The sequence below is a fragment of the Anarhichas minor genome, unplaced genomic scaffold (genome assembly GCF_050575085.1).
Source record: "Anarhichas minor isolate MPS153535 unplaced genomic scaffold, ASM5057508v1 ptg000007l, whole genome shotgun sequence".
Classification (NCBI taxonomy): domain Eukaryota; kingdom Metazoa; phylum Chordata; class Actinopteri; order Perciformes; family Anarhichadidae; genus Anarhichas; species Anarhichas minor.
The window spans coordinates 1,538,742-1,560,677 of NW_027466453.1; the positions used below are offsets into that span (position 1 = coordinate 1,538,742).

A 21,936-nucleotide genomic window follows, 5' to 3' on the forward strand; every position below is an offset into this window, starting at 1 on the left:
CTTAGCTCACTGTCTCTGGGAGTGCTGAGTCGAACATCCTCTCACCGTTAGAAACCGGCTGCTGTAGTTCACTGAATCGGAGACAAACCATTCCACTTCGAGTTGGGACGCTCTCACTTACTCCAAGGGGTGACCTTAACGTCAGGTTTTGGGCGGACACTTACGGAGACCAAGAACTGCGTAGCTGAAATCTCACACTAGTGAAAATCCAAGACCCACGATGGACCAGAGAGACACTGCCCCTGATTCATGGGAACAAGAGGACGATGTGGAGGCCACGATCGACGGACAACTTGATTCAGAATTCGCGTCCCTAAATGTGAACGCGAAACCGTTTGTGCCCAATGTGAACGCCGTCGAATTTGTACCCACTTTTGTTGTAAAAGCACATTCCGAAAATCTCGATTCTGTTGGTAAGTTCATAGTCACGTTGTGGAGCTACTTTAGCTAGCAGTTAGCAGTTGCTAACATGAGCGTGGGCTGGCTAGCACCGTACAGACACGCGTTCCTTGAAGCGCGACACACTGCTGGGGTGTTTGGTGTTAGTCATTTAGATGGTATGCCTGACACTGTAACTTTAACTATAACCCACCAACCGTGTTAATGCTACTCAGGCGTTCGACTGTAGAGTGGCCTCATAGCTTGTTCATAACTGTCTTAAGTCATCAACCCAGCCGGCATTAGCTAGCGCCGGTTAGCTGGTGTGGTTTCACAAGTGAGCGCCTGAGTCGCTCAGTGCTAAGTCAGTACCTTTGAGCTAAGTAACCAAACTGTTTATTCTGAACAGTAAATAGGGTCAAACACCCATGTTCTCGTTGTGAAACAGCCTAACTTCACCTGATGGTTAAAGCTAAGCTCGCCATTAAAAATCATTTCGTGGGAATGGAAGTGTTTGGTGTGACGTGGATGTTCTGACGCACTGCTGGTCAAGAGTGAGACACAACGTGTCCTACTGAAGACCTGGACGAGACTGAGTGATCACAGGCAGTCCTCATAGGCCAACGCTTTTATTTTACTGTCAGTGGTTTCAGAACCTTCTACTGTCGTCTCAAACACTACCCATGGACTATTTTACGGAATGAAAGTGTGTGCTCCAACATGTGGAGGTGCTTGACATAAAAACCTGTAGTCCTCCAAATGGAACAGGTTCTTGTTTTCCTCTGGCGTTGACTTGAGGTGGCTTCTGAAGGCACATTGAAACCTGTGTATGGAACGTAGGAAAATGTATTTAACACACTTTCCTCTTACTTTATGAATTCAGCCTGTAGCAGGAAGAGTAGGTCAGGCTGCTTTCAAATGAACTTAAAACATGAACCTAACCATTGTTTCTCTTTTAGTTGCTGTTGAAAAGATATCCACCATGGAGGTGTCAGAAAGTGCCGGTATGTATGGAGTCTGTTTGTGTGTCACACACATGCTGCTACTGCTCGCCTCATTGTCCTGACATGTGCAGGCCCACACTGAACGCATTGGAGTAACAAAGCCTTTAGTGACTCTTGCATCATGAGTTTCAGAGACCCAATTCCTACCTTCTGTAGTCTTTCAGCAGTATTGACTCTGAGCATCTACATCTGCCACACGGTGCCTTTTTGCAGATTAAAAACTGAGTTCAAAGTTTTTAACCACAAACTAACTGTAAAGTGAGTTTAGTTGTAGATAAGGATTGGTTAGTCTTTTGGTTTGTCTGGTTCTTGCTCTTTCACTGTGATATGGCCATATGTCAGTGGGAGATAATGCCACAAAATGTTCAGGAACATTTTAGAGAAGCATGAAGCGAATCCACCATTCAAAATCAGTTGAGCTGATTACATGTTCTTACGGTCTGTCATGATAACTACTTTAGATCAACGATGTATCGTCAGAGAAATATATTGTGACGGTGGCTAAGTGGAGAGCAGGGCCGTCCTTCAATCAGAGGATCGATGGTTCGATCCCCGGCTCCGCTAGTTGCATGTCGGTGTCCTTGATCAAGACACTCAACCCCCAAAAAAAGCTCCCGTAGCTGTGCCTACGGTGTGATAGAATCTAAATTGTAAGTCACTTTGGATAAAAGCGTCTGCTAAATGACTGTAATGTCATTCATTCATTGACCAAAAATAAATATATCTATCCATCTATCCAAGTACAGCTTCTCAGAGCAATGCACTTTTAATTCTTAAGAATATTCAGACATTCGAATTAGAATGTGAAAAAAGTCAAATATCTTATGTAAAGGAATCATAAATGTGTTTACACATGACAACCACAATGGTTGGGCCACTTTCTCTTGGTCATACAGCTTGTTGGCTGTGCACATATTAGACAGGTTTCTGTAATAGACATTGAAAATGAATAGTTACGGGCAAATACAGTCATGTAGCTAAATATTTCCATAACTACTGGAAATCTACACAAAGTATCTAATGCAAGGATTTCTCTCTAAATTTCACAACACTAGAGCAGGGGTGTCAAACATGCGGGCCGGATCCGGCCCGCCACGTCATTTTATGTGGCCCGCGAATCCGTCAGATTAAAATATATATATATATATATATATATATATATATATATATATATATATATATATATATATATATATATTATAATAATAATAATAATAATTTAAAGTTAGACTTGATAATAAAAATATCCCCATAGTCGAAATTATGAGATAGAAAGTCGAAGTTATGAGATACTTAAACACAGTCACAGAAGCAGCTCTTTGGCTGGTTACTGTACACTTGACATGGAAATGTATTGTGAGTACATTGAAGACTACTTTATACGTGGCTTTAAAACACATGAAATACTTCACGTGGGATTGTGCAAACGCACCCTTGAAAGGATTTTAAGCATTGAACAAAGTTATTGTAATAACTTGTGTTTGATATTTGTCTTTGCTATTTTCTTTAATAGTTTGATCTTTGATAGAGTAATGTGGGTTTCTTAACCCTAAATTAAAAGGATTTAAGTTATAATCACAGAAATGTGCTTACATATATTTTTACTTTTATATAACTGCATGTACAATATTTTTACACTTTAATAATCAAATGCAGAGACAGTTATTTACCAATATGTTAGGAGTAGTTACATTTACACAGTCTTACATTTACAACCGGCCCTTTGAGGGAAACCGTGATGCTGATGTGGCCCAGAGTGAAGATGAGTTTGAGACCCCTGCCCTAGAGAGAATGCAAGATTAAGGTACTTCCGCTTTGGCTTCACCTTTCAGCCGCCTGTCTGTACATCATGATCTTGTGTAGTGCATTTATTACGTATAACCCAAATCTTCGCTGACCCAGAAGTGTAAAACATGCTAGAAAGCTCCAGCAGAGACTGGTATGTCTGAAGGTTTGGGTGAAGCAGGTGTAGGTTATTTGCAGCAATTGGAGGCTCGAGATTGTTCTCATTGGATGATGTTCAACATGTGAAAGTTCCTACACCATGTCATCATCATCAGTCAGTCTGGTTTTCTCCTGATTGGCCAGCAGACAGAGCTGAACACGATATCTTCTTTTTTCATTGAAAGCTTTGATTTGGTTTTTGAATGAAGCCCAAACAGTTTTTGATGGTAGTGACAATGTTGTTTTTTTAAAATGCTAAACATCAACAAATTTGATGTGGAAAAGAATATTTTGTTATTGTGAATTATTTTTTAGGGTAACAAAAGGCACGTTAAGGTACTAACGGTATCAACGATGCCAAACCATGACTAATCTTAGACCACAGTCCTCACATAGTACACCACACAGGCGACTGGAGCGGACACAGGGAATCATTGGTTATTGAAAAATGTGATTTAACAATTTCAAATGGCTCTTATAATCTACACAATGGTTAACCACATAGATTAATTTTGACTGAGTGTGAGTGACATACTTAAGTTTTTTGTGAACTTCACCACAATGGTTGGATGTGTATGAATGTTATGGTCCTGGTGGACAGGTGGTACATGGTAGCCCTGTCATCAGTGTATGAATGGGTGAATGATGACATGTCGTGTTAAAGAGCTTTGAGTGGTCAGAAGACTAGAATAGAGAGAAACAAGTACAGTCCATTTACACTACGTGCCATAATCCATGTTGTGGACACACCTTTAACAGGCCAGCATCCGCTCTTCATGTGAAGCATTCTCACTAACTGAACTGCTTGTCCTCTTTCTGTAGTCTTCGATCGTAAGTCTCCAGCCAAACATACAGAAAAGCAAACTTATGATCTGATCAAAACATTTTTCATGTACTGTAGATGCAGCTTGTATAGCTTGAATAAGTTGTGCACACATTCAGCTAATAGATTCTAAAATGTAGAAGTGCAACAGTAATCTGATATCATCGATGGAGAGTGAAAACATTGATGCATGTATTTAAAAATTCCAATGGCACTTTTGTGTCCTCCTTCCTACTGCGGTAAATACAGTTGTCAATTGTCAAATCATTTTTTAGTTGCTCACTGAATTTCTACTAATATAACCTGACTGTGTTAAATAGGCATATAATATCCTGGCACGACAGTAAGGGTTGCCATTGGCAGCCAGTTAGAGAATTTGGCAACCAATTCTTGAGGTTTGGTTTCCGTCAGTGGCAAGCACTCTTTAACATAAAGGTACAGCAAAATGTGCACCTCAAAATACATCGATTTCAAATAATCGTATTAGTGATATTTAAATATTGCGCTTACAGTCAGAAGCTGACAACACTGCACATGCGTCAATTGTTGTGCGCACAGTCATCTCTTTTAAAGATGATGGAAAACCACATTCAGTTGTTTGGCTGTGGGGGGAACGTTTGACTAACCCGTCAGCGTCACAATTATTAAGCTGACATATAACTGAAGTATCTTAAAACCTCTTTAGCTCGACGCCCCCAAATTTGGGGGCTCTCGGGCTCAGAACCCCTCAAACTCAAATGCGGAAAATAGCCTGATTATTAGCCAGTAGTGTGGACGTGGCCAGTTTTTTTTTTCGGATGAAACAGCAACGTATGGGCAACACCATCAAATAAGTCACTTCTTACACATTCCAAACACAACTATAGGCTACTCATATAAGCATATATAAATCGTGGCATAAAAGCATGAAATCCTGGCCAGAAATCGCCGTTATGAGTACCGCAAATCAATGTTTGTACCCTGATGCTAGCGGCTACCAAGCCATGCAATGCATTTATTAGCATTAGCACACGTGGCCAAACACGTAACTAACTTCGGTTTTCCGATCCGTGTGAACACTGGACAGCTGTGTGTGATCAAACGTACCTTCGTGCTGCCCTCCGCCGAAAAAAATCGTAGGTATGTGGCCAAGTTTTATGAAAAATGAGGACAATAACGTCGCAGATTTTCCGTTTCAAAGCTGGAGTCATTGTTGCCAACTGCATACTGTTTACTTCCGACCTGTTTCCAGAATAAGAGCGGTCAAGCCAGCTTGGGCGAGTGGTCAGACTTCCTGCGAGCTGAAATTTACGCCCGGGTACACGCGTCACTTCTGGCAACTTTGTTGGTTGAAACTTTTGTCGATCAACACCAAATTCGACAGAGGCCTTCCTGAGACTCTGACGCGTCGAAGGAGGGCTTATTTACTGAAATCGACCGAGGATAGGCTGAGATCCAGCCACATACACACACATGAACTGAGAAAATCCTATAGATGACAGCCAAAAACAGGCTCTGATGATGTTATGAATCTCAAAATGATTCCTAACATCTGTATTTGGATGTATTGAATAATATGAGTGATAAAAAAAGTGAAATATATAGTTATATAGTATATAAAAGTACAATGTAAGAGCTGCAACAGCTGGTTCGAAAATGATGACCTCGCTTGACCGCTCTCTACTAAAGCCTCTTATTCTTCACTTTATTCCACTTTAACCTTTATTCAATAACTACTGATCAGTTGTGCTATGATTTGGGAAAGTTTTAGGGAGCTGTCTGCATTATTTCAATAACCTTTTATCAATGAAAGTGCTTTTTTTCCAGGCGAGCCTGATTATTTTCAATTTGAGCTGTGTAATGTCTTCATTTACTATATTAACCAGCAACATATACACAATATTACCTATCTAAACAATCTCACACGTGTTGTGATCTGATTATATCAAAAAAAATTATTAAAATCGACCTTGTAGTTACAGAACTATGGTCAGTTTTGTAGGGCTATGCCATTTTCGAGCAGAGACCTACAAATTAATCCGAGATTAAGAGGTTTAATCACGGGCCACCATACGTTGAGATCCAGCAACCAAAAGCTGATGCCTGGTTGCCAACCTGGCATCAGCTTTCAAAGTTAGTGTTAAGCCCTGCTTATCCTCTCATACCGTTACAGGCTCCTGGAGCAGGTTGCACCAACTGGTCTTAACTAAGCCTGGTCTTTGGAACAGACTTAAAGTAGGTTGCACCAACCAAACCCAGTCTTAACTTGGCCCGGTCTTAGCGATGCACGCTCGTGTGAATACCCATGCAGCTATGCCTATTACCTTGTGTTTCCCAGGATTGAATAGGTGACACTTCCTGGACTCAGTTTGATCAGAACACATGTCTGCCTTCTGTTTACTGCAGTGCAGAATCACATCTTCATCAGAAAGTTGCCTTGTAGGGCTAGACTTACTGGTGTTGTGTCTCTGTGCACAATACTTAACTGAAGGAGGAGCCTGCTCTACCACTGTGGTGGCTTCTTCTCCCTGTTGATGCTGCTCCATGTTTAAACTCATGGCATGATGGCTACCGCTGCTCATGCTGTCTGCTTTCCATGTAATGGCTATGTGAAGGCTAACAGATGCATGGAGCTAACTTACTGCTCCCACAACGCATTTTGTGCATCATAAGATAGACCCAACTACTCAATGACCACTTTCGTTGCTAACTGTTTTATGTCTTTTAATGGATGAGTTGTTGAAACTTACCTTATTTTCCGCACTATAAAGCGCACCGGATTATAAGGCGCACCTTCAATGAATGGCCTATTTTAGAACTGTTTTTATATATAGGGCGCACCGGATTATAAGGCGCATAGAATAGAATAGCGTCGTAAGCGTGTCTCTTGAAAGGTGCCATTTTGGGGTCTTTATACACACAAGTGGTGTTGGACTAGGAGTAAGCACAGTACCGGTGTTTACCGCGGTGCGGCTTTGTAGTTTACCAGTCGTACTGAAACATTTTGACAGAGCGCCGTGTACAACCAGTATGGATCAACCAATTAACCAATTGATCCATATATAAGGCGCTCCGGATTACAAGGCGCACTGTCATTTTTTGAGAAAATTAAAGGCTTTTAAGTGCGCCTTATAGTGCGGAAAATACGGTACATGTATTATTACATGTATAACAGTTATTCAAACATTAGCTGATGTTTTGATGTACTTATAATAATGGAAGAAATAAAATATTTGGATGAGGTCCCAACAAGCCCGAAGCCTACGAACACATCCACTGGCCCCATCGTTCACAGTAGAAGAAGTGCAGATTGTAGCCTTAACCTTTTCTCGATGGGAAAGTTTCTATCGGCATTGTGTCACTGCAGCACATACTGTTGCTGTTCTCTTCTGACACGTTTGTCAATGTACTCTCATTTTACATGGCTCTTTTACTTCATCTGAACATCTTGGTTTCATAGTAAACTCTAAAGATCCAGTAATCATTTTAGTAATCCACAGACCGCCCAGGCCTAACTGTTTTTATCCAAGAATTTGCAGAGCTACTCTTCCATTTTACCTCAAAGTATGACAAAATGCTTATTTTAGGTGATTTTAACATGCATGTCTGCTGCCCTTCACAGACTTTTGTCACTGATTGAGTGGAAACCCTGGAATCTTTTAACCTCACTCAGGCTATACAGCACCCCCCCCCCCCCCCCCCCCCCACTCAAAGGGTCACACCCTGGACCTGGTTATTACTATTACTATTATTATCTAGTTCTTTAGTGGTCTCAACCCTGACAACCTTGAGACTAAGGATATCTGTGTTTGATCACAAAGCGCTTTTATTCAATGTGGTTTTATTCACACCTGTCAGACTGTCCCGGACTCAGTTGACCCCTGAGAGACAAAAGGTCGAGTAGAACACCCAGCCAGTTCATGAATCCACAGCATTTAAAGAGACTGTAGGAGAAAGGAACCATGTATTTTATAAGGGATGCAATGAGGACTTATCAAACGGCAGTTAAAGGTGCCACAACTTCCTTCTTCTCCAACTTAATTTTAGCAAATCACTCAAATCCGAGAAATTTATTTTAGATAATCGACTCTGTGGTCCCACATTCTACTGATGCCTCACAAGAGATGAGTGAGTAGTTTTTAAACTTTTTTACAAACGGAGTCGAGGACGTCAGGCAACAAATGACCCCCCCCCCTCCCAGACCGTGTTTTACATGTCAGGAGGGATATTCCTAGTTATTTTAATAACTTGTATCAGTCCTTTTTAGCTGAAATCATATCCCGTATGAAATCAACAAGGTGCAGTCTTTTATACCAACTACATTTCTTAAAGAGGTTGTTGATACAGTTGGGCCCAGTATTGTATTGATTATTAATAGCTCAATAGCAACAGGAACTGTTCCAACTACTTTTAAACATGCTGTGGTCCACCCTCTTTTAAAGAAACCTAATCTTGATCTCTCTGTTCTTAGCAATTTTAGACCCATTTCTAAACTTCCATTTTTATCAAAAGTGGTTTCATCCCAGCTTTTAGCTTTTATGTGTCTTAATAATGTCTTGGAGAAGTTTCAGTCAGGGTTCAGAGCTTGAGACCTGATGATCCAAGAAGCCTAGCTGCTATTTTAGACTGTCTTAATGAGACACATTTTCTTCAACCAATAACTCAAAATCATATTTAGTCCCTTAAACCAGTCAATCAGTCCCATTAAAAGTGCCCTTGGCCCCCTGCTCATTAACATAAAGTCCACTGTCAGAAATACTTCACAGCAGCCGTAGATGAATAAGGACCCTTCTCCTTTATTCCTCAGGTTTATGTGGGACTAGTGGCAGTTTTTACTGATTGACACAGAAAACCCCATGTTTATTAGGAGCTTCTTTGCTTCTTGTCTTTTCTTTTGTTCAGACACTGATCACAGCAGTTTACAGTAAACAAGGTCTCTTGTGATAAAAACAAATATGCTGCTGATTATTGATCTGCAGCTCAGTGGTGGTTAATGAGCTCTGTCTGTATTTCACCCTGAATGATGTGGACTGTGTTGGTGGCTGTGCAGCTCCAGTGGAAAACGGCGACTCAGAGATTACCACAGAGGAGCCGTGGGACCAGAAAGAGGTCGAGGAGGAGCCAGGAGGCGGGTCTTATGGGGACCGGGGACCATCGGTGGCAGCAACTACGGAGGAGACGACTCCGGAGACGATGGAGGAGGAAGAGGAAACGCCAGCGCCCAAGGTGCCACCTACGCAGCCAGATGCCCCCAAGAAGGAACACATCAATGTGGTGTTCATCGGGCACGTAGGTCAGTGATAACACCTGTCTTTGTGTCTATTGCCATTCATTGAATGATCACATTAACAGGAGGGTCGGCAGATTACCAATTCATAGTTTCTTTATAAGAACTATAATTGACAGCGAGGCTCCAGCCAGACTAAACATTTTTCCTAAAACCCTCACCAGAAAGAATTTCAACCGTCCCGAAGTTTGCGTAAACCGTCATAAATTTTAAATGTTAGACTTTTACCTCATCTATAGTAGTTACAAAAGCACAGTCAATTCAAATGTATTTTTATTTAAATATTGCTTTGATTTAAATAAATCTTGGCGCGTGCGTCAGTGACGTTACGGCGGCGGCACACGTGTGCAAATATCAAACTGAATATCAAAAGCAGCTGGTTTGGATCGGCAGCCTATTTATCGGTGCAACTCTCTATAGAAATGGCTCTCAAGAGAAAGGTGGGGGTATCAATGATGTGACAGTCAGGTCCAGCTCTTATTCCAGCTGCGTGTCCCGTCTGTTAGTGTCACCACTCCACCTGTACTCTGTCATCAGTCATTATGGCCTGTTAGCACTCAAAAGACTTAAAGCCAAACGGTTCAGAACGTCTCTTCTCATGTGGTCGCACAGCATAAAGTTCAACAAAGCGTTGCTGAAGGTGACGTGGTCTGAGGCAGCTCTGAAGCTAGCCAATGACGGCGGTCAAAAACTTTGTTACTCAATTTTAGCTTGTCTTTTGGTAAAATATGAATATAATGATGCATGGCAATATCTAACTATATGGAAAGTGAATACCAACTTTGACCCTGCGGTGTTCCGTTATTTAAAACCTCTGGGTTTTGGACATTCGAGGTTCCCTCCCGACAGCGACGCAATGTAATACACCGTTTGTCTGATCTAAACCCGGTCTGCGTTCTTCTCTAGATGCTGGCAAGTCCACTATTGGGGGACAAATCATGTGAGTAACAGTCTCCCTTTTAATGGTTCACCGCCTTTCCTTGTAATAAGTGAAATGACATTCACCACATCAGGCTTTGACTTGTTTCCATCCTCTTTAACAGGTATCTAACAGGCATGGTAGACAAAAGAACCTTAGAGAAGTACGAGAGAGAAGCCAAGGAGAAGAACCGGGAAACCTGGTGAGTGAAAGCTCTGTTACTCAATCTAGAGCATGGAAAGATGCTCTATGCTGACTGAACTAAAATGGATATAGTTGTGAGGTTTGACTCTTAATTTTCATTTGTATTGAGTTAATATGGTCAGGAACCATGTGTGGCTGTTTAATCAGCTGGTCCAATATTAGCTGAGATCATCAGCGTAGATTTGATAGATACATCTGTATTAGTGTCTCAGATTTCATTGTGTCCAATATGAATTGTCTGTCTCCCAGGTATCTGTCTTGGGCGTTAGACACTAACCAAGAGGAGAGGGACAAAGGCAAGACGGTTGAGGTGGGCCGAGCCTACTTTGAGACAGAGAAAAAGCACTTTACCATCTTAGACGCTCCAGGCCACAAAAGCTTCGTGCCCAACATGATCGGGGGTGCATCACAGGCGGACTTGGCTGTTCTGGTGAGTTCAGAGAATGAAAGTGGAACATCAGATCAGAGCTTCATTAGTAGGCTTTGTGTAGCCAGTAGTCTTAGAAAGCAAAGAGGTCCAGCAATTACAATCAGCTAGGGTTGAATTTACTGAATGTCAGTTCTTTCGGTACATTTGAAGCTTGTATATTGAGGTTTTGGAGTGATGCTTTGAATGTCTGTCAACATGTATTATAACATAATAACACAAAATCCTGAATTTGAATTGTGATTCATCAGATTAAAGTTTTATTTTAAGTAAATCAACTGTCTGGAGTGAATATGAGTGCAGGCCTCCCTTTGTGCCGAGCTGGAGAGTTAACTGTTTTTACCGCAAAGAAAAGATAAACTGCAACAAGTATAGATTGAAGCAGAATATTTTGTTTGATAAAAACATTTTTTGAAATGATTAAATCTATCAATGACTTTTGAACTTGACAATGCTCTGACCTGTATCTGTTGCTGTGCAGAAATGTTGCCTTTGAATAGAAAAACCAAAGTGCAGCATTTGACTGTTTATTTAGAATTTGATTGTCAACGTTATGAACGAAGCTTCAAACTATTCGGTACAGACTCGCATTACCCAACCTTGGAGACGAAGGCACATGAAAGCATTAAAAGGGAACATTCACTGTCAATAAGTGAAACGGCAACATAAAGTAAACCCCTGCTCCATCAGGGTTCCCATTGAAAACACACTGATAGCTGTTCAACCAAATGGCCACAAACAAGTTTCTTTTTGTAATCTGTAACATCTTTATATGTTAAGAGACTTTTGTGACATTAGTTGGCTACAGCAAGGATTCACTCTTGTGTTTTTGTAGCACTTGTAGACAAAACCACTGACTGACTGAATGTGTTGACTCTCAGGTGATCTCTGCCAGGAAAGGAGAGTTTGAAACTGGTTTTGAAAAGGGTGGACAGACGCGAGAGCACGCCATGTTGGCCAAAACAGCTGGCGTCAAGCATCTGATAGTTCTGGTGAATAAGATGGACGACCCGACAGTCAACTGGAGCCTGGAGAGGTGGGTAGATCCACTGATCGACCGGAGCAGAAGCACTCTAAACTCACACTGAGCAGCAGCTCCTCAGTCACATTTGTAGAATATCAATAAGTAAATTAAAACCGATGTGACTGTGCTCAAACTGAATTACAAATCAATTTGCATGTCCTCGCTGAAACCTTGTATGTCCAAAACCCTGTGTTTTTAGTAGACTTTAAAGTTGGTTTGTTTTTATATCTGGTCAGATATGTGCATGTGTCATGGCAGTGTTTTATTGGCCTGCTTACATTGAGGTGCTCTAATATTTAGTCTCCTTTATGTATGTAAGTGCCATAGGATGTTAACCCAGATACCGAGGACTCGGTACATGTCCTCTACACACACACACACACACCATATATTTGAAGTCCTTCTTGCTCCCTCCTGTTGTTGAACCCTCAGGTATGAAGAGTGTAAGGAGAAACTAGTGCCATTTTTGAAGAAAGTGGGCTTCAACCCGAAGAAAGACATTTACTTCATGCCGTGCTCCGGACTGACCGGATCCAACCTGAAGGAGCCCACTGACCTGTGCTCCTGGTACACGTACGTCCTCCAGCTTCCTCTCGTCATGCTGACTGTGTCCCCTGTTCATCCATGTCTACTAACTGCTGTCCTATTCCATGTCATTTCAGAGGGTTACCATTCATTTCACACTTGGACAGTTTGCCACATTTCAAGAGATCAAGTGATGGCCCCGTCAGATTGCCCATCGTAGACAAATACAAGGTACGAATAGCTTGATTCGTGCCTTTACAAGGAAGCCCATGAAAGGTTGTTGGTTTCAGACAGATGCCACCAAGCATTGGCGAACACATTTCAACTTTCTGTAGGTGCAATGTGGACGTCTGCATCCCAAAAGTGGAGACATTGGTAAAACACTGGTGTTCAGAAAGGGTTCAGAATGTTGATTGTATTTTATACATAACATACAAAACCACACTTGACATTGAACATAAAAGGGCTCACCTAAACAGAATACACTTTGAATATGTTGCAATGAAGGCACGTTCTGCTGTCGTCCTCTGATCCGTCTGACATTTAATAATTACAAAACCAATTTGCACAAGCTGTACACTGTTATTTTTGAATCTGTTGCTGGTGGTTTGAAGTTGCTGGTGCATGATTTAACAAGTCTGCTGATTAAGGGAACGCTCTGTGTATTTCACGGTATACCGTAGTGTCTGGTGTCATTGTTTGAACCTGCAGGCAAACCTATACCACTTTTATTAGTACACAGATTAAACATGTGAAGTTTCTGCATTTACTGCCCTGGTTGTTGAAGCTTGACTGAGTTTATTGATCCCTCTACTGTTGAGGGAGTATATATGTAATGTGCACATGGACAGTGCTATTATCCAACATTTGCTCATCATATCTAAGTTTGTACAAAGTCTTCTTTGTGAACTGACACAACAGAATCTTTAATGGAGTGAAGTAAACACGTGGTTCTCTATCGATCTGTCTCCTCAGGACATGGGCACTGTGATTCTGGGCAAACTGGAGTCGGGCTCCATCAGTAAAGCACAGCAGCTGGTCATGATGCCAAACCGGGTAAGATATCCCACAAGCCCTTTCTTCCATCAGCTGGAACCAAGAAGTTGAAAGACGAGAAAGCAAAAAAAAACTATAGAACTATTTTTTAGTTTTAGATTTTCTAAATGGTGTCAGTGCAAACATCCAAATGCCTTCCACTGACTTTCACTCAAACATATTTACTATATAGAACTTGCATCGTTTGTGTCATCAAAGAGTAACTAAACTCCCGAGTGTTGGCTGAAGAGCCTCTAGAAGGTGATGCCGAGTCGCAGCTATCGTCTGTTACCATGTAGCATTCTAATCCCAGTACAAGCCTTTCTCTGTGACATCACACCGTCAGACACGGCCCTTTGTCACCTGGCTCCAGATCAGCCAATAGCACAATTCATTCGCAATAGCTAAGTTTGAACCATACATTTATAATACAATATGTAGAATTAAATCCATCCACAACACTACTAAATACCAATTACCATGGTTTTCAGCTGAAACCAGTGGTTTGGGGGGTTTAGTCCCGAATTCTTCATGTTCCTCATGGATGAAGTATTGAAGGGATATAATGTGTTAAACTGAACCGATCTTTGCGTAAATGTAATTACTGACTATTGTCAACTAGGTATCTTCAACTTAGTCCTACACATCAAGTTTGCCCTAGTTCTTAAACGGCACAAGCAAACACAATCTCAGTCATTCTTTGTCTTCTCCTTGTCCCCTCCATGTTTGTCTACCTGTCCTCATGCAGCATGTGGTGGAGCTGTTGAGTCTCCTGTCAGATGATGTGGAGACAGACGATGCCGGGCCGGGGGAAAACCTCAAGCTGCGGCTGAAGGGCATCGAGGAGGAGGAGATCCTGCCAGGCTTCATCCTGTGTAATGCTGAGAACCTCTGCCACTCAGGGCGCACGTTCGACGCCCAGGTCAGTGTCACTCAGCGGCTCCCAGTCCCACAGCCCCAGTTTACTGTCGCTCAGCAATGTAAGACCTGGGTTCACTTCCCAGCAGCACAGCACTGCACCCGGTCCAGCCAGGTATTCCAACCATCACATGTGACCGTGTTAATGGGCGGGGAGCCACTAAGGGATCTGTTCCCGATTGGAGGACTAGAGCGTGCAGCTGGTGTGGTGGTCCATCCCTCCCCGTTACCACTGTCTGGATACCTTTGAGCAAACTGCACCAGTGGAACCAGAGCAGTGGGAGTGTTCATTAAAGTGACAACATGTCTGTTTTTGTATGCACCTGCTCATAACCACTGAAACTCTTACTCACAGATCGTCATCATCGAACACAAATCCATCATCTGTCCAGGTTACAACGCAGTCCTTCACATTCACACCTGCATTGAAGAAGTGCAACTTACAGTAAGATCTAATGCTAACTTAACTGTTACCATGAGGCCGCTGCAGAAAGACACAGTCTTGTTTTCGAGGTGGACTTGTGACATCTGAGCAGTTGGCTGATTGTATCATAGCTGTGTATGTGCTGATATTCTGTTACTTCTGTCTGCAGGCCTTAATCTGTCTGGTAGACAAGAAGACCGGAGACAAGAGTAAGACACGGCCACGGTTCGTCAAACAGGACCAGGTCTGCATCGCCCGTCTGCGCACGGCAGGAACCATTTGCCTCGAGACCTTTAAAGACTTTCCTCAGATGGGACGGTTCACCTTACGGGATGAAGGTACATTTGATTGTCAATTTATTGATGAATTATGTTTTTGATTAAACATTTAGTCTATAAATGCTGAAAGAAAGAAAGTGGTGAGAAAATACGTGTTACAATTTCCCAGAGCCCAGTGTGAGGTCTCCAAATATGTTGTTGGACCAGTAGCCCTGAACCCCAAAGACATTCAGTGTATAGTGATGAAACTTTGTTTGCACGATAAATGACTTCAAATATCAAGAAATCATAATTGCTCCAAACACATTTTATGTCCATAAATTGAGCAATTGTTCTAGCTCTACTGCTAACTGTAATAATTATTCTATTGCTGTCATTAGAAAATCTTCTTAATGTGATTAATACTGGTCTCTATAACTGGACCTATATGGGGTCAGATCAGTCTCACAGAAGGATTCATAAATGTATTTTGTGATTTATATATGTGACTTTCTCCACAAAAATGTTTCAATGCACACAAAAATAGTTATTATATCTCAATTTAAGCAATCCACACACAAAATTTATATATTTCTGATGCTCACACAAATATGTCTTGTTTTTAAATAAATGTAAAATAAATCCACCAGTAAATGTATTTGAACTTTTCATCAAAAACACATTTGGATGTTACTTTTATACACAAACTGTTTAACCCAGTGGCGGGCCGTGTGTTTTATACCTGGGCCTTCAGTGCTGTCCTACTACATCATGCTGTATGCAGGTTATTAGGAGGTGGTTCAACGAACCACCTCCTAATAACCTCATTAGGACGCCAGCATGACTGGATGCTGCGTCATTAACACACGATGCATAAAGTCAAAATCAATGTAATTAACACAATGACAAGAACCAGTCACACATATTTATATGACAACAAAGCAGGTAGAATAACATAAAACCCAAATAACACCATTCAACAGGCTTCTGCACATTCCAGCAACACTGCAGCGCTTAAACACGTATTCCACCACACACTCAAGAGCACCATTCAAATATTATTCACATCAGAGTGAACAATATTCACCATATCATAAAAACGACACCATAGACAAATGAAGACAGTAGTAACGCTACTTAGATGTAAAAACAAAGCACTTCACTTATCAAAGCTGCTGTTCACTTAAAGACAAAGTCCATCCTCCTTTCTTTGTTAACAAAGAGTTTAATGACGCGGTTGCGGTTCAGTTCCAGTTAGAACTCCTTCTCTATTCATGGTGAAGACAGTCGAGCCTCCCCAGTTGTATTTCTTGAATACGTTTTAATGCGTTTGAGGGCTGAAAATGTCCGCTCCACAGAGGCAGCAGATATTGGGATTGTCACCGCCAAACATGCCAAAGCGCTAAAAATGTAATGTCACGTAAAAACGTCTTGCATATCTTTAAACTTTAACTCTTTCTACTACAAAGTTCTGCTAGCTAGTTTCACAACAGTCACGTGATGCAGCTGACCAATCAAGCGGCACGTTAAGGCTGACGTACTTGTAGGCCACCTCGGTAGCTCTGACACATCAAAGAATACGCCCAACATGTCAAACTAAAGATCTGATTGGTTGAAGACTATGACAATCAACAATATCGTCCTCATTCACTTAAACTGCAAAAGGATTCACTTGTGATTCTGAAGGGCAGATTTCTTTACCTAGAGACAGCGTAGGGGTGAAATCTGATTGGATAAAAGCTCTACTTAAAACAAGCTTCCAGCGCAACTGAGGAAGACAGTAGCCATCTCCTGATGTCGATTCACAAATGATTTTTTTCAACAAGGAATTATTTGTAGCCAATCAGATGCCTCTATTGTCAACTGATCACATGAGTGTGCCCCCATGAGGGAATACTCTTACGTCCACACAGGGTGGAAACCTGGGAACATGGTGGAAAGGAATCAGACGGCCCAAAACACTCTAAAGAGATACAGAGGAGAGACCATCATCTGGCAAACAAACTGATAACGCTAGCTCAGCTAATGTTAGCTAACACTAGCCAACATGCGCCGACACTGTGGAGACGCACTACTCTCAGCTGTCATATTACTAATATATAAAAGTAATGCAGGCTGCTCATGTCTTCTCTGAGTAACATCTATACTGCAAACCAAGGCATTGGTTCCTTATGACAACTTTAAGGAAGCAACTTAGCTACCTGACAACTTAACTGGATTGGTTGAAAATGGAGAAGACATCTGATTGGCTACAAATAATTCCCTGTTGAAAATAATGAATTTGTGAATGGATGTCGGTTCACACAAGCAGTTTGTAAATGTAGGGTCAACAGTTTGTATATGAATGTAACATCCAATTCCTTAAAATACATATACCTGTGGATTTATTTTACATTTACTTAGAATAAGAAATAATTGTGTACATCAGGAATATGTATGTGTATGTATGTATGTATGTATGTATGTGTATGTATGTATATATGTGTATGTATGCATGTATATATGTATGTGTGTATATATATATATGGATGTGTGTATATATGTACAGTGGGGCAAAAAAGTATTTAGTCAGCCACCAATTGTGCAAGTTCTCCCACTTAAAAAGATGAGAGATGCCTGTAATTTTCATCATAGGTATACCTCAACTATGAGAGACAGAATGGGGGGAAAGAATCCAGGAAATCACATTGTAGGAGTTTTAATGAATTAATTGGTAAATTCCTCGGTAAAATAAGTATTTGGTCACCTACAAACAAGCAAGATTTCTGGCTCTCACAGACCTGTAACTTCTTCTTTAAGAGGCTCCTCTGTCCTCCACTCGTTACCTGTATTAATGGCACCTGTTTGAACTCGTTATCAGTATAAAAGACACCTGTCCACAACCTCAAACAGTCACACTACTCCACTATGGCCAAGACCAAAGAGCTGTCAAAGGACACCAGAAACAAAATTGTAGACCTGCACCAGGTTGGGAAGACTGAATCTGCAATAGGTAAGCAGCTTGGTGTGAAGAAATCATGTGGGATTATTCTGTGGGAGCAATTATTAGAAAATGGAAGACATACAAGACCACTGATAGTCTCCCTTGATCTGGGGCTCCACGCAAGATCTCACCCCGTGGGGTCAAAATGATCACAAGAACGGTGAACAAAAATCCCAGAACCACACGGGGGGACCTAGTGAATGACCTGCAGAGAGCTGGGACCAAAGTAACAAAGGCTACCATCAGTAACACACTACGCCGCCAGGGACTCAAATCCTGCAGTGCCAGACGTGTCCAGGCCCGTCTGAAGTTTGCTAGAGAGCATTTGGATGATCCAGAAGAGGATTGGGAGAATGTCATATGGTCAGATGAAACCAAAATAGAACTTTTTGGTAAAAACTCAACTCGTCGTGTTTGGAGGAGAAAGAATGCCGAGTTGCATCCAAAGAACACCATACCTACTGTGAAGCATGGGGGTGGAAACATCATGCTTTGGGGCTGTTCTGCAAGGGGACCAGGACGACTGATCCGTGTAAAGGAAAGAATGAATGGGGCCATGTATCGTGAGATTTTGAGTGGAAACCTCCTTCCATCAGCAAGGGCATTGAAGATGAAACGTGGCTGGGTCTTTCAGCATGACAATGATCCCAAACACACCGCCCGGGCAACGAAGGAGTGGCTTCGTAAGAAGCATTTCAAGGTCCTGGAGTGGCCTAGCCAGTCTCCAGATCTCAACCCCATAGAAAATCTGTGGAGGGAGTTGAAAGTCCGTGTTGCCCAGCGACAGCCCCAAAACATCACTGCTCTTGAGGAGATCTGCATGGAGGAATGGGCCAAAATACCAGCACCAGTGTGTGAAAAGCTTGTGAAGACTTACAGAAAATGTTTGACCTCTGTCATTGCCAACAAAGGGTATATAACAAAGTATTGAGATGAACTTTTGTTATTGACCAAATACTTATTTGCCACCATAATTTGCAAATAACTTCTTTAAAAATCAGACAATGTGATTTTCTGGATTTTTGTTTTCTCATTTTGTCTCTCATAGTTGAGGTATACCTATGATGAAAAGTGTGTGTGTGTGTGTGTGTGTGTGTGTGTGTGTGTGTGTGTGTGTGTGTGTGTGTGTGTGTGTGTGTGTGTGTGTGTGTGTGTGTGTGTGTGTGTGTGTGTGTGTGTGTGTGTGTGTGTGTGTGTGTGTGTGTGTGTGTGTGTGTGTGTGTGTGTGTGTGTGTGTGTGTGTGTGTGTGTGTGTGTGTGTGTGTGTGTGTGTGTGTGTGTGTGTGTGTGTGAGAACTATTTTTGTGGGTAATATATAGAACTATTTTTATAAATTTTTTTGGAGGGGGGGGTTATGTTTGCATTCATTAATATTGAGACTAATCTGACTCCATAGAAGCGACTCCCGACAGACATGAACCCAATATAGAATAGCACAGTATTGATCATGGGGGCCAGACGAGACAGAATAGATTAATTACATTGGATTTGTTTTATTCACAGGATGCTCAATAATCATAATGTAAATATTCTATGGATACAAATCTTGTCAAAGACAACTGCTGGCTCTATAACACAGAGAGGGAGTAGGCTCTGTGAACATTTGATCACTTATTGTATTGTAAGTCATTCCATCACAAAACTATTACATTTGTTGCTGGTTAAAGTTAAGCCATGTAGTTATCATAGCAGTACTCTCCCATCAGAAACATTATTATTATTATTAGGGTTAGGGTTCTGAAGGGAATAATATACTGTGATGTATACCGTTACCACTCTAAATGTTCGGCTCTCCGCTTGGTTGTGAACACTAATGAGGCTCAGAGCTGGAGTGTGTCAACAGAGAGGATTCAGAGATCTGAGTCTTTAGTTACTCTGAAATGTTGAAAGGTGAACCTGATTAGCGATTCATAAGGATTTGATAACTAGATTTAAGTTCCGTTGAGCATCAGTGAGTGAGGCAGAGACACAAATGTGAGGCTTGTTTTCTGTGTCTCAGGTAAGACCATCGCCATCGGTAAGGTGCTGAAGCTGGTAGCTGAGCGGGACTGAAGAGGACGGAGCTGCCTGAGAGTCCGAGTGAGAAGGAATGGGCGGAGCTCGGTCACAACCCGACCACACAGTTGTCAGCGGCGACGGCACCTCCCTGTCACGCCCCCCCTTCTGTGCCGAAGGCCAGCTTCAGAAAAAAAAGAACCTGTTTTTAAGCAAATGACACACCAAGATGAAGTCCACACGAGTCAGCTTTCTCATATTGAGAGCTCAGCTATGCCATTCCTGGGTTAGCCCACCCCCCACCTCCCTACATGAGGGGTGTTCTTCCACTTTTTTTTCTTGCTTTCATAAATGACAATGACAAATGGCGGAAGTTATATCTGTAAACAGATGTGGACCAGGATTCTGCTTGGAATATAAAGGATGATTTTCAGACATAAATTGCAAAAGAAATGGTTTGAAAGAACTTAGCCAGTTGAAACCAAAATGTTTATCTTGGGTGTACATGTCTCCCTTTGACCCAGTTTTTGGTTTCTCGTGGCGTTCTGGCAGTGTGCTTGAGCGTGTTCAAATGTTATTAAAGCAAACAACTATGACAATAAAATTATAAATTGGGAAAACAAAGTGTGTTCATTTTCAGAGCACAGTCCAGTGGCTGCTTTCATATCTCCTTTGTTAAAGTTGTGGGTTCACAAAGCACCAATTCCAATGTTGTCAGGCCGTATGTTGGTGAACAATGGTATTCTTAAAATACTCTTGAAAATAAGGAATTTTATTTTGGAAGTTGCTTTTCAAACAGTTATTAACAGTATTTTCACAACCTTTCATGCAACAGTACGTTGGTCTGTTCTGTGAGCCGGATCATTTAGAAGCAGAGAGCACCGGCACCTTTGTTTTCTCCTGTACCATCGTGGTAACCACACTTGTACAGAGAATAGACTCAAAGATCCAGAGTGTGCAGCTACGTGAGTGTGCTGACCGTTAGCACTGAGCAGGTAAACCAACCTATTGGATTTGAAATGAAGGTGAATGCAGCTGTTTATTATAGGAATTGCAATGTTTTTTTGTATTTTACCAAAGATTTCATTAGATTTTGTTAAAATGGAGAAGTGGTTAAATTAAGAGTCCATCCCAATTTTTAGAAATTAGGTTTCAGGAAATTCCCTTTTGTTCTCAAAGCAATGACTCGTATGGTTCTTTTGTGTGTTTGTTCAGGTGTGACGAGTTGGGATGTTTTTCATGACTTTATTAACTATATCTAACTTTATTATCACTTTGTTCTCCATCTGTGTTCTTGAAATTGCTAAAATTACATTTACTCGAGTACTGTACCGTGAAGGAGTATTTACATCATATAATTTATACTTAATTGTATTACAGATGTAAATATTCTACTTCTTACGCCACCCCCTTTATCTGGCCGCTCAGTTTTTAATTACAGTACTTTGAAGGTTAAGATTTAACAAAAATTCTGCTCATTAGATACAACACACGTTAAAGATTAAAGTATTTTTTACTTTTGTCACGTTAAGTAGGATTTTTAATGCAGGCTTTTTTTTTTTTTTTTTTTACTTGTGATGAAATATTTCTAGATTGTTTTATTGCTACTTTTACATGAAATGAAAATGATTTTTATTGAGTACCACTAATCCTTGTGCACTGAGGAGTGGGTAGGTTTACAGTGTGATGCTGTGAGCCTGCATAGAGGGGAGGGGTCAGTCAGTCTGTCAGCGCCGGTCCAGCAGGGAGACAGATGGGCTTTAGGTAAGATGCAGACGGTTATTCAACATTTTGTCATTGTATACTTGTA

General features: G+C 41.4%; 1 protein-coding gene across 4 annotated transcripts; it reads left to right on the forward strand.

Moving 5' to 3' along the window:
* gspt1l (G1 to S phase transition 1, like) lies at positions 1–20,750 on the forward strand. 4 transcript variants are annotated; one of them, XM_076082050.1, is made up of 14 exons: positions 5–413; positions 1,338–1,382; positions 9,179–9,421; positions 10,322–10,355; positions 10,459–10,536; positions 10,788–10,968; positions 11,847–12,001; positions 12,422–12,562; positions 12,652–12,745; positions 13,490–13,570; positions 14,298–14,471; positions 14,823–14,912; positions 15,061–15,229; positions 20,131–20,750. In XM_076082050.1, the coding sequence occupies exons 1-14, from the start codon at positions 221–223 to the stop codon at positions 20,181–20,183; spliced, it is 1,731 nt and encodes a 576-aa protein (XP_075938165.1). In that variant the 5' UTR covers positions 5–220; the 3' UTR covers positions 20,184–20,750. The 4 variants fall into 4 exon arrangements, 1 of the variants encoding a protein (XP_075938165.1); XR_012949686.1 differs by lacking the exon at positions 20,131–20,750 and having other exon boundaries at positions 1–413; positions 14,562–14,912; positions 15,061–15,119; XR_012949688.1 differs by lacking the exon at positions 20,131–20,750 and having other exon boundaries at positions 2–413; positions 14,554–14,912; positions 15,061–15,119.
* The last annotated feature ends 1,186 nt before the right edge of the window (positions 20,751–21,936 follow it).